General features: G+C 36.2%; 4 protein-coding genes across 6 annotated transcripts; 3 read left to right on the top strand and 1 right to left on the bottom strand.

Annotated features, from left to right (window-relative positions):
* Positions 1–1,937: 1,937 nt before the first annotated feature.
* On the top strand, positions 1,938–4,607 carry LOC106323342 (signal peptide peptidase-like 1). 2 transcript variants are annotated; one of them, XM_013761491.1, is made up of 4 exons: positions 1,938–2,042; positions 3,112–3,915; positions 4,005–4,205; positions 4,304–4,607. In XM_013761491.1, exons 2-4 carry the CDS (start codon positions 3,118–3,120, stop codon positions 4,421–4,423), a joined length of 1,119 nt encoding a protein of 372 aa, XP_013616945.1. In that variant the 5' UTR covers positions 1,938–2,042; positions 3,112–3,117; the 3' UTR covers positions 4,424–4,607. The 2 variants fall into 2 exon arrangements, with proteins under 2 accessions (XP_013616945.1, XP_013616939.1); XM_013761485.1 differs by having other exon boundaries at positions 3,109–3,915.
* Positions 4,608–6,195: 1,588 nt separating this feature from the next.
* On the top strand, positions 6,196–8,152 carry LOC106323355 (peroxidase 47-like). The gene is made up of 4 exons (XM_013761499.1): positions 6,196–6,508; positions 6,605–6,793; positions 6,883–7,045; positions 7,560–8,152. The coding sequence occupies exons 1-4, from the start codon at positions 6,281–6,283 to the stop codon at positions 7,937–7,939; spliced, it is 960 nt and encodes a 319-aa protein (XP_013616953.1). The 5' UTR covers positions 6,196–6,280; the 3' UTR covers positions 7,940–8,152.
* A 171-nt stretch (positions 8,153–8,323) lies between these two features.
* Positions 8,324–11,911, bottom strand: LOC106310721 (BRASSINOSTEROID INSENSITIVE 1-associated receptor kinase 1-like). Its single transcript, XM_013747945.1, has 11 exons — positions 11,425–11,911; positions 11,118–11,250; positions 10,947–11,018; positions 10,720–10,863; positions 10,560–10,631; positions 10,410–10,481; positions 10,256–10,332; positions 9,791–9,922; positions 9,372–9,713; positions 8,902–9,296; positions 8,324–8,827 (listed from the first exon to the last, which is right to left on the bottom strand). Exons 1-11 carry the CDS (start codon positions 11,507–11,509, stop codon positions 8,504–8,506), a joined length of 1,848 nt encoding a protein of 615 aa, XP_013603399.1. The 5' UTR covers positions 11,510–11,911; the 3' UTR covers positions 8,324–8,503.
* A 968-nt stretch (positions 11,912–12,879) lies between these two features.
* LOC106344601 (probable polygalacturonase) lies at positions 12,880–16,243 on the top strand. Of its 2 annotated transcripts, XM_013783959.1 has the most exons (6): positions 12,880–13,024; positions 13,134–13,600; positions 14,331–14,451; positions 14,953–15,127; positions 15,206–15,276; positions 15,359–16,243. In XM_013783959.1, the coding sequence occupies exons 2-6, from the start codon at positions 13,184–13,186 to the stop codon at positions 15,988–15,990; spliced, it is 1,416 nt and encodes a 471-aa protein (XP_013639413.1). In that variant the 5' UTR covers positions 12,880–13,024; positions 13,134–13,183; the 3' UTR covers positions 15,991–16,243. The 2 variants fall into 2 exon arrangements, with proteins under 2 accessions (XP_013639413.1, XP_013639407.1); XM_013783953.1 differs by having other exon boundaries at positions 12,880–13,600.
* The last annotated feature ends 326 nt before the right edge of the window (positions 16,244–16,569 follow it).

The following is a 16,569-nucleotide window of genomic DNA, read 5'->3' as shown; positions in this document are numbered from 1 at the left end:
TATATATATTTACAACATAATAGTATTCATAAAAGTTAAAGTGTTCTAATGGTAACATAGTCGCTTCTCCATCTCTACGACCCGGATAGAGGTGGTGACATTTTTTCTAATATTATGGATTTTATCTAACTATCTAATCTATTAAAACTAAAGTACAAATTAGAATTAACTCACGATTTTCCTCAATAATTACAAGTGAATGTCATTGAGTTAATTAATTTAATATAATATTATTTATTTTGAAAGTAACTGACTGGAACCAACAATCAAAGTCATTGTTCCACAAAATATTCCTAAAATCATGTCATTCCCATTAATTTAACTTATTTTAATGTCAGTTTAATTAATTTCAATCACACTAACCATAAAGATATCAATCTTTTGAGTCAAACAAGTTTTCTTAACTAACTAGAAATTGTACTAGCCTTAATAGTTATTATAAAATACTACCAAATGAACGAAACAATTCTTTACCCGAAAAATAAACAGCATTATAAGGTTTTACTTTTTCTCTAACCTCCAAAACAAAACTTATCTCTGTAAACTGATCACTTACATGCATTGATATAATACTCTCACAGGTTTGTCGACTAAAAATAATGTACAAAAAAAAAAAAAAGTAAGCTAGACAATATTTTATCTTTCTACAACTTGACACAGATGTTTTGTTATTCATTTTTGGTTATGATATATTAATGATGGAGTATAAAAGAAGAAGAGTGAAATCATCTCATCATCATCAGAAGTTTTGCCATATAACTATGGTCGTGAGATAATAAAGTCAGTATAAAAGTATAGATTAAACAGTGTAGAAAAACAGAGCTGTAACAAAACTTTTTTAAGACACTACCCACCCAACAACTTCCTATGATCTTCTGAATTTGAGATTTGAGTTTTTCTTTATAAAGCTCCTTGTGATTTTCCTGTTTGGTTGCTTTTGTGATGTACTGAGATTTATGTACCATAGTGAATGAGCTTTTCATGTTTCTTAAGAATTGTTTGATCTGTAATTGATTCCAGTTAGTTACTTTATGACCATGTGTAATGGTTGGTCTATTAGGCAACTAAGGATAAATTGTGTTTAGAATTTGATTGTAAGTTTTGTAACAGATATTGGCATAGGGATAAAAGATTAATTTATTGGTACTACTCTCGGGAAAAAGGTGGTGTTAAGCAGATGTGAGGGGACCTATAATCAAAGCATTAATAGCCATTTAATCTATCTTATTAAAAACGAATGATGCATTTTATAAGGTAGACTTTGAGTCGTAAACAAAGTAAAATGAAAATTTTCACTTGAAATTAGTGGTAGAGATTTCTTTTTCGCAATGTTTTTCATTTACCACTTTACAAAATATACAAAGTTTATATATGTTACAGACTGTACATAAAATCTTCAATTATTTTTCATATAAACAATAATCAAATAAAAAATATCCACCAACATTGCTAATAAAGTTACACAATATACAAAACTAAGTTATAATGTTTTAAAATAATTTTGTTATGTATAAACAAAATGAAAAAGTTATATAAATCAAAAACGTATCCACACGGATGTGCGGATCAAACTCTAGTTTTGGTTTAAACGGGTACCTGTTCGGATCTCAAGTAATAACCGAAACCGATACCCACGGGTATTAGAAGCAAGAATCCCTCGGGTAATATGGCTATATCCGAAACCAAACCGAACCGATCCATTTCGGGTCGGATCATGTTCGGGTAAACGTTCCGGCCTAAAGTTAACAGGTTAATATAGTGAAATTAAATAATAGTCTGTTGACAAATAAAATAAAAAAAAATAGTCTAACCTTTGTTTTGGGGACTAATAGTAGCTAATTAATCATAATACGTTTTTTGGACAAAATTAATCATAATACGTTGTGACAGTGTAAATAATACGTTAGCTAATTAGGTTATTAATGAATTCCAAATATCTTTTCGTTTCTTCTTCTCCAACGCATGTGAAACGTAGATGAGATCCCAATTCACTCCATTGAAGCCTTTTTAAGGGATCCAACAACGCGTTTAAGGTTTCTCAGGTGAGAACAATCGTCTGCTTTCTCATTCTATTTTGATATTTTCCTCTCGATTTAATTTCTGCAATATGCGTCTCACTCTCTTTTGAACTGAGACATTACTTGATTATTACTACAAGGTCTCCAACCTAGTTTTTGTCTCCTTGGTTCGAGAAAACAAACCCCATTATTGAAAAATACGAACTTTATTTCCTTTATGGATTGCTTGGTTTTACTAAATGTCAAATCTTTTTGTTTATCTGCCTATAAACCAATTCGTGATTTGCTTTATAATCCAAATTGAGCTTGATGTCTGAAAACTACGTGTGATTTTCCAATTTTCTATGAGGGCCAGGCCTTTGTTTCTTTGTATAATTTTTTGGTCTTAAACCATTTTTTTGGAAGTTGATTTGATTTTTTACATTAGTTGTATCATATCTTTCTGATGCCTATACTTACTACATTAATCATGCAAATTGTCCATTATAGTATCTAATGCTTGATTTTTGTATCTAATGTAACCTCATTTTTATAACAATATGCTTTTAAGCGCACAATTATCATAAGCAAAAAATCAGATAACTTTGAAATTATTCATTGTTTATAATTAAAGACAGTGATGTATTACATTTTAGTTATAAACAATGCATAGTTTCATAGTCAATTAATCATCTGACTTTATTATGATAACTGTGAGCTTAAAGCATATTAATGTTACATTAGATATTGATTTTTGAGTCAGGCACTAGATACTAAAATGGATCATTTGCATGATGAATGATGTAACTATACTCTCAGAAAGAAATGATAGACAACTAATGTTCAAAACCAACTTCCAAAAAAACTGTTTAAGACCAAAAAGTTAGACAAAGAAACAAACTCCGCACATCTCTCTTAGAAAACTGGAAAACCACACGTAGTTTACAAAGAAACAAACCCGCGCATCCCTCTTAGAAAATTGGAAAACCAATTTGAATCGTATAGAACCCAAATTGAGCTTGATGTCTGAATTTGTGAAAGACATGTTATGTAAAACTCTTAAAAACTGAAGCTTTCTTTTGTTTGTTTCTTGTGTGATTTGGATCTTTAGCAGGTTCACATGGAGACTCTATGGACTCTTTTGTATCTGCTAGAACCTGCTCCAGCTACGCTCATTCTCACAGCTGTCACCGTCACGTTCGCATCTGCCTTCCGTGCACTTAACTACGCCAAAGAGATGGAGAGAAACCGTGACTTCTCCGTATCATCCATCACCCTAGACACCTCTCAGGCCTTGATGATCCCAGTCATGAGTTCTTGCAGTTTGCTCCTCATGTTCTATCTCTTCTCTTCTGTTTCTCAGCTCCTCACCGCCTTCACAGCCGTCGCCTCGGTCTCATCTCTCTTCTACTGGCTATCACCGTACGCGTTGTACATCAAGTCACAGCTTGGTCTCTCTGACCCCTTTCTCTCACGCTGCTGCTCGAAGTCCTTTACCAGAACGCAAGGACTGCTTCTTGTGGCTTGTGCAGTCACAGTAGTGGCGTGGCTGGTCTCTGGTCATTGGGTGTTGAACAACCTGCTTGGGATCTCTATCTGTATTGCTTTCGTCAGCCATGTTCGTCTTCCTAATATCAAGATATGTGCTATGCTGCTACTGTGTCTGTTTGTGTATGACATCTTCTGGGTGTTCTTCTCTGAGAGATTCTTTGGTGCTAATGTTATGGTGACCGTGGCGACCCAGCAAGCGTCGAACCCGGTTCATACAGTAGCCAACAGTTTGAATCTTCCTGGACTGGAATTGATTACGAAGAAACTGGAACTGCCTGTTAAGATAGTGTTTCCGAGGAACCTATTGGGCGGTGTGGTGTCTGGTGTGAGTGCCTCAGAGTTCATGATGCTTGGTCTTGGTGACATGGTAACAGATCAAAACCCTTGTTGTTATAGTTTAAGATTGTTTCTTCCCATGTTTCACTAATTGAATGAAATGTTGTTTTTGTTTTTCAGGCTATTCCTGCCATGCTTTTGGCTTTGATCCTCTGCTTTGACCATAGGAAAAGTAGAGATGTGGTGAATCTTTTTGATCTGAAATCTTCCAAGGGGCACAAGTACATATGGTATGCACTTCCTGGGTACGCCATTGGCTTGGTCTCGGCTCTAGCTGCAGGTGTCTTGACCCACTCACCTCAGCCAGCTCTGTTTTATCTGGTACAATCTTCTTTTTTTTGTATCTTCATGAGCTGGATCAGTGTGAAGTATAATGAGATTATGATTGTTTAATCCGTTGTGGTGTGGATTATATATAGGTACCATCTACGTTAGGACCCGTGATCTTCGTGTCATGGCGGAGAAAGGATCTTGCGGAGCTGTGGGAAGGTTCAGCATTGTCCAATCCCATTGAGAAATCTCATGAAATAGAGATCTGACTTTATTATATCAACCAAAGATAGCTCCGAAACATAAAAACAAAAACACAAAGACGTTAGGAACCATATCAGTCAGATCAGATGTTCTTGTATTCTCTAGACTAGAGTATTATATCTCATTTTATTGCATTTGTATACCTTACATGCAGCAAAAATATTCAAGGAAGTAAAATAAACATTTAAGTTCCAAGTGTACAACATCTTATATCAGTTAAACTACAAATATTAAGAACATCCATCATATGAAAACTAAGCAAAATTTAAAGTGTTTTCCAAATTTTGTATCATCATTAATGTGGTAGTCATCCAACATATTCTAACTAGTTGACAGGACATAATGGCCAAAGTCAGAAAAATAATCAGGAAAATTGTACAAAAATAAGTTCATCTCCAATGTAGACCCACTCTATAGAAGTTTATATTACGTCAAAACAATGTCCAGATTTAACAAAAAAAAAGATAAAAACATTTCTTGAATCAACTGTTTTCGTCCTAACCGGATAAGGAAGTGGAACAATGTAGCAGTAGCACTAGACAATCCGCGTAGAAAGCACTGAGTTATTAAAAAGTGAAAATTGGCATGCGATTACATTAACAATACCAAACTCTCTTGTCCATTTCTATGGATGTCTCGAGCTAATGGAAGCCAGCTACATGTCTTGTTTGACTTTTGTATCTCTGACTCTCTGAGTTCTCTTCAATCATACATGCATCTATATTAACTACTATAGTCACTAATCAACTCACCATTATCTTATTCACCACTGATGGATAGTGATCAAATTCTCTACATTTCAAAACGAAATGTAAGTTCTAGATTGGATCCTTCTAGATAGCTATATTTTTTTTTTTTGGATCAAAGATAGCTATATTATACAGACGTTGGCTGGCTCCGGGCCTGAATTCCACCTGGTTAACAAAAAAAAAAAAAAAAAAAAAGATAGCTATATTATATCTTGATCATTTCTACAAGATCAACGTTAAATCTATAGAGAAGTCTACTAATGCTAATTTATATTGTGTTAAACTCCCATAAGATCCTAATTTACCAACGTTGAGTTGGTCTAGTGGTAAAGAGGTTGCGGCTGTAATTACCGCTTTTTGGGTTCAATTCACGCTGTAACCACCTTTTTTTTAATCAAAAAACTCCCATAAGATTATAAGAATCATATCTTATAGAAACCAATGGAATATAATCTTTATGTGGCTAATTTGGGTCTGAGTTTATCATATCACCATGTTAGCTTTTGCCGTCCGAGGCTTCTCGAATCAGCGTGTTTAAGTTTAGTTCACTTTCCATCAAAAACTCGTTGCTTAAACTTTTTTTATAATTTAGTTAATATACATATGATTTGTAGTGAAATTCACATTCATCTTCAAAATAAAATAAAAAACAAGTTTTTGTATTTTAATAAAAATTTGTGGTCAGGTATATTAAGCATGAGGTACATTTGGTATTAAGTTATTAATACCAACACAATTTATGGACAAAGAGAATTCAAGTTTTGGCAAAGGAAAGAAATGGTTTATGTGTCAAAACAACGTGCCACTTTTTCATGCAATAACATGCAAATTAGGTCAGCCATTACGAATAAAATAAGATGAGTAATTCACTTTGATAAGAGTAAACGGGAAGCCACCATAGACCACTATATCCCATCATGGGGCCAATGGTCCAATACACAATTATTATCTAATTTGGTTTTATATGTTCCAATGTTTCAACCACTCCAATATCATGAAGCCGTGACTAAGTGCGAGTCCATACTATATATATATAAGCGATATATACACTAACTTGTAAACTTAATAGCATACTTTAAAATAGCTTAAAACAAAATACACACCACTAGAGAGATGAAAAATAATAAGATGGTTAGTGTGAATTTCTTGAGAGTGATTATGCTGATGCATGCAATTATTGGGCTTCCTTATAACGTGAGGGGGTTAAGTATGGGTTACTACATGATGAGCTGTCCTATGGCAGAACAGATTGTGCAGAATAGTGTTGACAATGCTCTTCGAGCTGATCCCACTTTAGCCGCAGGTCTTATCCGTATGCTCTTCCACGACTGCTTCATTGAGGTAAAGTTTAATTGTGTGTTTCTACGTACGTAGAAGAACCCTAGCTAATGTTAGTTTTGAAGAAACTAAAGTTATATGTTTTTGTTATATATTAAGGGATGTGACGCGTCGATTCTGCTGGATTCAACAAAAGACAACACTGCGGAGAAGGATTCGCCTGCGAACCTGAGTCTACGTGGTTACGAGATCATAGATGATGCAAAAGCAGAAATCGAGAATACATGTCCAGGAGTTGTTTCTTGCGCTGATATTATAGCCATGGCTGCTAGAGATGCTGTCTTTTGGGTAAGCAAGCTGATCATTTGTGATTGTATATTATATAATGAATGATATTTATAACTATTAGAGTTGGTGATTGGCTTTTTATTAATTAGGCTGGTGGTCCATATTATCAAATAGCAAATGGAAGATTTGATGGTAAAAGATCAAAGATAGAAGATACAAGAAATCTTCCTTCACCTTTTCTCAATGCCTCTCAACTCATTCAGACTTTTGGGCAACGTGGCTTCAGTGTGAGGGATGTTGTTGCTCTCTCCGGTAAGTTTTTACTTACTACACACTTTGAGCAACACCATAAAGAAAGAAAGCTAGTAGTTCAAGTAAAAAAATGGAATTTACATAGAAATAGTTATAAGCTTAAGATTTTCTTATCTAGAAAATTTTAAATATAAGAATTGAATTTGATTGGATTTGAACTTCAACTAATATATTTGTAACTCAATTAATTGTTTGATTTACATGACCATGCTTTATTTTATTTTTTTAAATAGTTTAAAGTTGAATTTATATATTTAATTTCTAAGGGTAACCTTAGTATAAAACTAGGTTTGTGGTGTTTTTACTTTTTAGTGTTGTAGAATATTTTTGGTGGCTGGAAAAAAAAATCTATAATATAAGATTTTACTATTTTATAAAATATTTTAATATTAAGATACTCTACATTCACTTGGAATGAAATCCAAACAAATATCAAATGTTTATCAAGAATCCGAAGTCTATATGTAATTAATTTTTTTTTTGGTTGTAACTTAATTTGTGGAATCATGTATAGGAGCACATACCCTTGGAGTTGCACGATGCTCGTCCTTCAAGGATAGACTTACCACCCCAGACTCTACCATGGACTCCTCTTTTGCAAAAACTCTCTCTAAAACTTGTAGTGCTGGTGATAACACAGAACAACCATTTGATGCCACGCGTAACGATTTCGACAATGCTTACTTCAATGCGCTTCAGAGGAAATCAGGAGTCCTCTTCTCAGACCAAACCTTATTCAACTCACCAATGACCAGGAATCTTGTTAATGGCTATGCCTTTAACCAAGCTATGTTTTTCTTTCATTTCCAACAAGCCATGCAGAAAATGAGCGATCTTAATGTTAAACCTGGTTCTCAAGGTGAAGTCCGTCAAAATTGTCGCAGTCTTAACTAAGCATATATGCCAAAATGCATTAATGATTTTTGTATTAATGCTCCAACCTTTGGTTATATCTCTACTCTCTCTCATATGATTCATGATGAATCTCTTGTGCTACCATGTAACATAGTTGGTGTAATCTTATCATAATATGTAGTTGTATACTTATTGTTTGTGGGTTTCAGACCTTCGTCTATGCATGTATTTAACAGATATGATCTTTCTCTCTATCCAAGACAACATTCTATTTTTGTTTTTTTTTTTCACTCGAGCATTATCCGTATATATAAATAAAAAGACAACATAGAACATGCCTAAAGATGTCTAAAACATGATATAAACTTGCAAACAATCCTCAAGAATTAACTTTTTAAGTCATGTTTTGAGTTTTAGTTTTTATCAAGAACATTCAAACCCCTTTTCATATAAAACTTACAAACCCCAACTCTGATTTTTCTCATGCATGTACTCACTTAAGAACCCAATAATATGGAGCAGCAGAAACTAAAACCCTTAATAAATACAGAATAAGAAGTAGAAAAGCAAGGACAGATACAAGCATTAGTGTTACAACAAATCTTATCTTGGACCCGAGGGGTAATCGTTTTCAATGTGGGAAGTGGAATCTCCTATGAGCCAGGCAGTGTTCGGTTGGTTATAGTTTTGGTAATTGAAATCTTGTCTGAACATTTCCTCCTTTTGCCTCTCTTCCCATCTCTCAGCTAAACCATCTCCTTCAAGCATTCTCACAACTTCAGACATTTTGGGTCTCTCCATTGGTGAGCTCTGAGTGCAGAGCAGAGCCACTTGGATCAGCTGCTCCACTTCCTCGTCTATATAATTACCTTGAAGATCCACATCTACTAGCGCTTCCAACTTCTTCTCTTTCAACAAACCTTTCACCTGTTGAATGGTACCCAAAACAAATTAACACAAAGAAGGTTGCACATCATGGACTATACAAGTGTGAAGCTTACCCAGTCTAGTAACATGACATCATCGTCATTCGCCAGGCGAGCAAGATCGAAAGCTCTTTGTCCAGTAATCAGCTCAAGAAGCATAACTCCGTAACCAAACACATCGGTTTTCTCTGATGATTTCCCCGTAGAAAGATACTCAGGTGCTATATGACCAATGGTACCACGCACTGCTGTTGTCACATGCGTGTCTTTGTAGTCCATGAGTTTGGCGAGCCCAAAATCACCGACCACGGCTTCAAAGTCCTCGTCCAACAATATATTAGCAGCTTTCACATCTCGATGAATGATCTTAGGGTCGCAATGATCATGTAAATACGCAAGCCCCCTTGCCGATCCCAACGCAATACGCTGCCTCTTTGGCCAATCAAGTGGTGCCTGGGACTCCGGACGGTCTAAGGAGAAGATAAGAATATAAACATTACTCACAGATCAACACTTAAGGAATAAACCACAAGATGAGAGTTTACCTCTTAAACAGGAGGCAACACTTCCATTAGCCATGTAGGGATAAACAAGCAATCTTTCAGTTGGAGTCATACAGAAGCCACGAAGACGAAGCAAGTTCCTATGAACAGCCATACTGATCATCTCAACCTCGGTCTGGAACTGCAGCTCTCCACCTTGTGTGCGCTCTTCTTTCAGTCTTTTAACCGCCACTAAAGTACCATCAGCTAACCGTCCTTTATAAACTTTGCCAAAACCACCTCTACCCAATATGTTCCTGTTGCTAAAGTTATCCGAAGCAACTTGTAGTTCGCGTAATGAAAACCTCTTGAGTTGTCCTAAATGAACCTCTGGGTCCTCTTCAGCTGCAAAATAATAAAAACAAACGTTTCAGCCAGAGAAAGTGTCAACGAGAAAACAGGCAATGGAGGTTTCCGCTAACCTGGTACATCGAAGAAGTGGTCCTGTGGCTTTTTCCTTCGCCACAAAGCAAGTGCAATGGCTGGAACAGCAAATAGAAGCGCAGCACCTGCGGCAACTCCTCCCGCAATTGCTCCAGTAATTCTATTACTCCCTGCAGGTATGATTTGAACAACTCCTTTCTTAATACATAACTGATCGGTATTGAATGTTTTCTTAATAAGCTAAGTACCTTATTGGGGAAACAAGTGTAAAGCATAACGAAACTAACAGCATTTTTAACGACTAGATTAATAGACAGTAGAATAACAGAGTGTATACCATCTATTAACTTCTCAGATAGACTTTTTAATAGGATAGGGTATCAAATAGGTTTCATCACTTATCATTGGCTATTGAATTTTAATAATTTTCTGCTCACTCAAATTGGCAATGCTATATATTAATCTATATTAAGATACATGGCATAGACAAAAAGGAAAAATACCTGCAGGTGATGGCGGTGTAGGAGAGATGGGAGGAGGCGGAGAAGCGGGAAGGGGAGTCAAATTGGTGTTGGCAAAACTGTAGATAAATATAATTAATCAATCAATCTGACATACCCACAAATATTCTGAGAGTAGGAGAGCAAGAAGCAAAACCTGATGGGTGTGAAAAGTGAAAAGGAGCCATTAACAGGAATATCTCCAGTGAGACGAGTGTTTGAGAGATCCCTGCATTTTCAAGATGAATATCATTTTTCTGGCCAAACAAATAATCAGAAGCATTTCAAAGAAATTTGGGAGACTTACAGAACTTGCAGCGACAAGACAGCAGTCAAAGACCTTGGAATTTCTCCAGATAAGCTATTGTTATTAAGACGCCTACACACCAATAGCAAAAGACCATGAGTTGATACTGACGAAGGTGGAGCAACTAGTACAATGGAACTTTTAAGGACGGTGTGCTTACAAGAAACGGAGTTTCTGCAGTCGGCCGAGAGATGATGGGATGGGACCGCTTAAATTGTTCAAGTAAAGATCCAAGCTCACAAGTTCCGTCAAATTCCCAAGCTGCTCTGGGATTGGCCCAGTAATGTTATTGCTATAAAGCTCCCTGTATCATCACACTTTCTTCAATATTGAATAAACTCCTATATTTGCATAAATATATAGTCTTTTTAAGAAGAGATGACTCACAAGTACTGCAAGTTTGGGAGCTGACCAAGCTGCGTTACAAGCTGGCCAGATAGATTGGCATTCCCAAGATCACTGAGCAAAGATTAAAAAAAAAAGGAAAACTCTTAGTAACAGATGCTAAAAGCAGAACCATTCTTAGGCAGAGACAAAAAGAAAGAAAGAAGAACTTACACACGTGTGACACTGTTGTCACTATTGCAAGTAACATGAAACCAAGTACAAGGGGTAACAAGAGTAGCGTCCCAACTCTGGAGGACCTTGTTAGGGTCGGATAAACTGTTCTTCAGAGCACTCAGAGCATCACCTAACCAAAAGAAGTAAATGTCGAACAAACTAAGAGGAAGACCAACAAGATAACTCAAAGTCAAGGAGACAAGGATGCAAAACAATCAACAAGTAAATTAAAAAAAAATGCCTACTTTATGAGATTAAAAAAGGAACCTTTAATGGAATAATGAGAGAAGAAGAAGAAGCAAACCTTCGGCGTTGCCAGAAGTTCTGAGAACCAAATCGAAAACCAGAACCAGCCAAAAGAATCCAGCTATCATCAATCGTCGTTCCATTTACAGATTCTTAAATTAAAAAACGAACCCTAGAATTCGACTTTCATTTGAATATGCTCATCAGAGAAAGATCCAAGCTTTTTACACCCCCCACCCCACAAATTAAGGATCTGGATTCCTCGATTTGAGCTTACTAGTTACTACTACCACACACACACACACAAGAGGAAGCCCCAAAAAGTCAAAGAAAGAGCCCTCGACGCGTATTCACCCGTTGACTTTTAATTTGAAGAGAAACCCCCAAACTCGATCTCAGCTGTATTTCCCGATTCGAAACTCCTCCGAGATCGCTGACCGTTGACTACTTTTTTTCTCCGGGGAGGATTCAGATTGAGAGGAAGATGATGATTGATAATATACTCAAAAGAATAAACGAAGCGAAAGAGAAAAAGAAAAAAAAAAAAAAAAAAAAAAAAAAAAAAAAAGAAGAGTTTTTTTTTACTTGTTTGAGTTGTGAATTTAAAAAATGACATTTAATTCAAATGTAGACTACTGCGAGAAAAGAAAGAGAGACGATGACGTGGCGCATTTCGAGCTTTTAGCTGGTCAAAGTCAGACGCCGCGCACGCACGACTTCCAACTTGGGATGATGATGATGATAAAAGCATGATTACATACCACCATCATCTCTTTAATTACTTCGTTATCATTAATCCCATCCTAATCCAAAATAATTGACCCTCTCTTTCAAAAGGTTGCAAGTCCAAATCGGCCTAGCTCAGTTTTTATACAGGCTCGTGTTTTTTTCTATGGGCTGGATAAAATAAAACCAGTCTAATAAATGTGCAAGGGCGAGTCTAAGTCGGCCCAGCTCAGTTTTTAAACAAGCCTTTTTTGTTGTGTCGGTTATATAGAACCTGAACTGAAAGTCTGGAACACACAAAAAATGATGTCCAAAGATATGATTGGACCAAAAAAAATGAATATATTTCTTGACACATATATAAAGAATACAAATATCATTTCAGTATCTATCTACCTTACAATTTTAGGAATCATCATATTTTTATTGTAATAGATCGAAAAGTACAAAAAATATACAATACGGACAGGCAACTACTCTGTAAGATATATTTAGTTTGTCATAAGAGAAAAGAAAAAGACCCAGTCACTATACCAGACCATTTAAAGGCCCATAGATAATGAGATGTAAAATCTTACCCGTGATCTTCTTCTTACATAAAAAATAAATTTTATTTTTTATTTATTTTTCAGAAGATATGTGCACTTTCTCTCTTCTGTGTTAAAAAAAAAAAAATGCACTTTCTCTCTTTCTTTTTTTTTTTTTTTTTTCCTTCCCTTTACCACCTTTGGCTTTTGGCACTTCACATGCACCATTGTTAGTGCCTTTTACACGACATATGTGTCCTGTCTGTATACATTTTTTTTTTTAAAATTACATTCTCTTTTCTATTTTCAGACAAAGAAAAGTATAAACAAGTGTTGCTTGTCGAATATTAGAGGTAAGGTATCATCAATCTTCCACCTTCGTTGTCACGAACCAAAAGCTTTACGGTAATCATTTGCACACACATGCAATTCTGACTTTTCATTTCTTTCTCTCAAACCCATCACGAAAAGCTTCATTTTACAACTCTTCTGTTCATAATTATTATAATCTCAGAGATTCTCCTCTGCTTCGTCAATTCTTCATTTCATCTGAATCAAATAACGATGGAATCTGAGAAGCCGAGTGTTGTGAGTTCTATCACAAGACCGTCGTGGGTGCTCCTTCTCCTTGCTTTCACCGTCTTAGCCATTCTCTCTCACCAAATCTCCTCCAGATCATTCCTCCCTCTCTTTATCCCCACCACGGCGATACATGACCCGGTTACATGCTCCGGGTTTTTTAACCACGACCCGTCCCCGAAACGGATCGTCATGTCATTAACCGAATTCGGCGGAGTCGGAGACGGTAAGACGTCGAACACGGAGGCTTTCCGCCGCGCCGTAGCGAATCTAAAAGGTTTTGCGGCAGAGGGTGGGGCCCAGCTTAATGTCCCAAAGGGCACGTGGCTCTCGGGAAGCTTTAACCTCACCAGTAACTTCACGCTCTTCCTCGAACAAGGCGCTGTTATTTTGGGATCCCAGGTAAAAACAAAACTCTAGTTAAGCTGGTATTGCTTGGCTATGAACAGAGTTATAATTGATTTAATAGTATGTGTTTACCAATCACCATTTGATGATTGCTCTGTGAGAATCCAAAACTTGGTTACGGCTTTGTCGGTTCGTTAAGTTTGGTTGGTTGGTAAACACTTTCGGTAGATTACGCTAATCACGGTCACTCGTGAAAAGTCTGTAACGGACCCCACCACACCTAGTGTTTGAAAGTAGAAAGAGTTGTGTTATGAGTGGGAAAATCCTCTTTGATTTGTATAAATCTTGATCATTTTCGGATTTACTTTGTTAAATGTGCTTTTGATGTCATTAGTAGTTGCTGTAAAAAAAGGGTCTAGGAAGAAGTGAAAGAAACCATTTTTATATGCTAATAAGATTCTTACAAGAGTTAAAAATGACTAGATTACTTTTGTCTGAAGCATGTTTTTTTTATAAGAATTTAGATCTACCAGATTACTTCTGTGGTCTTCTAATTTGTAGTATTAAATTATTCTTCAGTTTTGCTTGTCATGTGCCATGATACCAAGAGCTTTTTCCGTTTTTGATATTGGTTCAAATTTGTCTGCTAGTAGTGTCTTGTAAGCTCAAAAGTCAGCTGTACTAATTTTGTTTATTTCTTTCTTTGCTTTTATCATTTTTAAGTTTACATGAACTGATCACGGTTACAATTTCAATATTTTTGTCTGGGATCATGGTTTGATAGGACCCAGAGGAATGGCCAATAATAGAGCCGTTACCTTCTTATGGAAGAGGGAGAGAGAGACCTGGTGGTAGACACATTAGCCTCATTCATGGAGACAATCTCACTAATGTTGTCATTACAGGTACTACTTTACTCTCTTGTTTTTATTCAGTACTCCAGTTACTTGCGCTTATTATATCTGTTCAACCATTACCAAAAGCTTCTATGGATTGTTGGGTAAAAAATTACTCTGTTTTCTCTGCAAAGATATTTTCCTTAATGTTTTTTCATTCCTTGACGTGAACTAGAAGGCCAATGCAAATGGAAGGCGAAATTTCTTTATATTTGGTTGAAAAGTATATTACACAAAGTAAATGCTGCGTTTGAAACAGTCAAGGCGGGTGTCGTAGTCTCTGCTTTAGCCAGATCAGCTGATCTATAGCTATCAGGAGAGACAGTTTAGGTTGACTTGGTTTTGGGTTTACATGGTCTTAAAGAGTTTGGAATTCTCTAGAATTAACGCATTTGCTTTTGGGTTCTGTCCTTTAATTCTCTGAGACTGAGAGTAATAAAGAAAATAAATCAGTTTCTAGTTCTATAATAATGACATCTAGATTTATTAAAAAAAAATTTTAAACTACAGGTGAAAATGGTACAATTGATGGACAGGGGAAAATGTGGTGGGAGTTATGGTGGAACAGAACACTGGTGCATACGAGAGGCCATCTTATTGAGATCAAGAACTCTCATAACATCCTCATCTCCAACCTCACCTTGCTCAACTCTCCTTTTTGGACAGTACATCCTGTTTACTGCAGGTTCTTACTTATAATTCCAACGGTTTTTGCTTGCATTTTTACATCATTTGAATAACCTTTTATGACTTTGTTTTGCAGCAATGTTGTTATTAGAGATATGACCATCCTTGCTCCGATGAATGCTCCTAACACCGATGGTATAGATCCAGGTAAGGATTCTCTACTCTGGTCTTGATTGTTTGCTTGCATACAATCTTGTCTTGTGTCTTATTTCTCTGAATAACATTGCAGATTCAAGCACCAATGTCTGCATTGAGGACTGTTACATCGAAAGCGGCGATGACCTTGTAGCTGTGAAGAGCGGGTGGGACCAGTATGGTATGGCTATGGCACGTCCTAGTTCAAACATCATCATCAGACGAATCTCTGGCACTACACGGACTTGTTCAGGTGTTGGAATAGGAAGCGAGATGTCTGGTGGGATTTTCAACATTACCATCCAAGACATTCACGTCTGGGATTCAGCAGCTGGGCTCCGTATCAAAACAGATGTAGGAAGAGGCGGTTACATTTCGAACATCACCATCAGTAATGTATTACTAGAGAAAGTGAAAGTTCCTATTAGATTCAGTAGAGGCTCAAATGATCATCCTGATGATAAGTGGGATCCTAAAGCTATGCCGAGAGTTAAAGGGATTTATATTAGTAATGTCGTGAGTGTGGACTCGAGGAAGGCTCCCATGTTGCTTGGTGTTGAAGGAGGAACGTTTCAGGACGTATGTTTGAGGAATGTAACGCTTCTTGGGTTGCCTCATACTGAGAAATGGAAATGCAAAGATGTTTCTGGTTATGCTAGTGATGTTTTTCCTTTGTCGTGTCCACAGCTTTTGCAGAAGGAAGGTTTGGTCTCTCAGTGTTTATAGATGAGTTTGTGGTTAGTATTTTTCTATATATAGAGTTCCATGTGATATAGGAGGTCCATGAGTTTGAGCAAGTTTTTTTTTGGGGACAAGATTCTTGGTCACTTCAGAAGATGCCATCTTGGTTTTCCTTTTTCACATTTTTTTTTTTTGATAAGTAATCCTTTTTCACATTTGTTTATTCTTGTTTGTGAATTTTGATTCTTTTGACACATACTTTGTGTAACGAAATATACTTTGATTGATTCAATATAGATGTCTGCATATTCATTTTTTACCGTCATTGTCTTGCACACCGTTTGTATTTCACCCACTAGCAAAAGAATATAGCGTTTAGGTGCGTGAAAGCGTCATCGTTGGTCAATAAAGTAGGTTTTCCACATAATGACGTATAAGCAGTTCTTCTGCATAACGACGTATAACGAGTTATATTAGACTGGAGACTTCAAATATCTTTGTTATGTGGATTGCGAATTTGATTGTTTATTTGATAATAGTCAGAATTTTTAATCTTGAGAAACAAACAAAAAGAAAGATAGATAAGTCATTTGTAAGAAAATAATAATTTTATGAATACAGCTA

The sequence above is a fragment of the Brassica oleracea genome, chromosome C1 (assembly GCF_000695525.1).
Source record: "Brassica oleracea var. oleracea cultivar TO1000 chromosome C1, BOL, whole genome shotgun sequence".
NCBI classification, from domain to species: domain Eukaryota; kingdom Viridiplantae; phylum Streptophyta; class Magnoliopsida; order Brassicales; family Brassicaceae; genus Brassica; species Brassica oleracea.
Note: the sequence above shows the minus strand (reverse complement) of the source record. Positions and strands in the feature narration are given on the sequence as shown.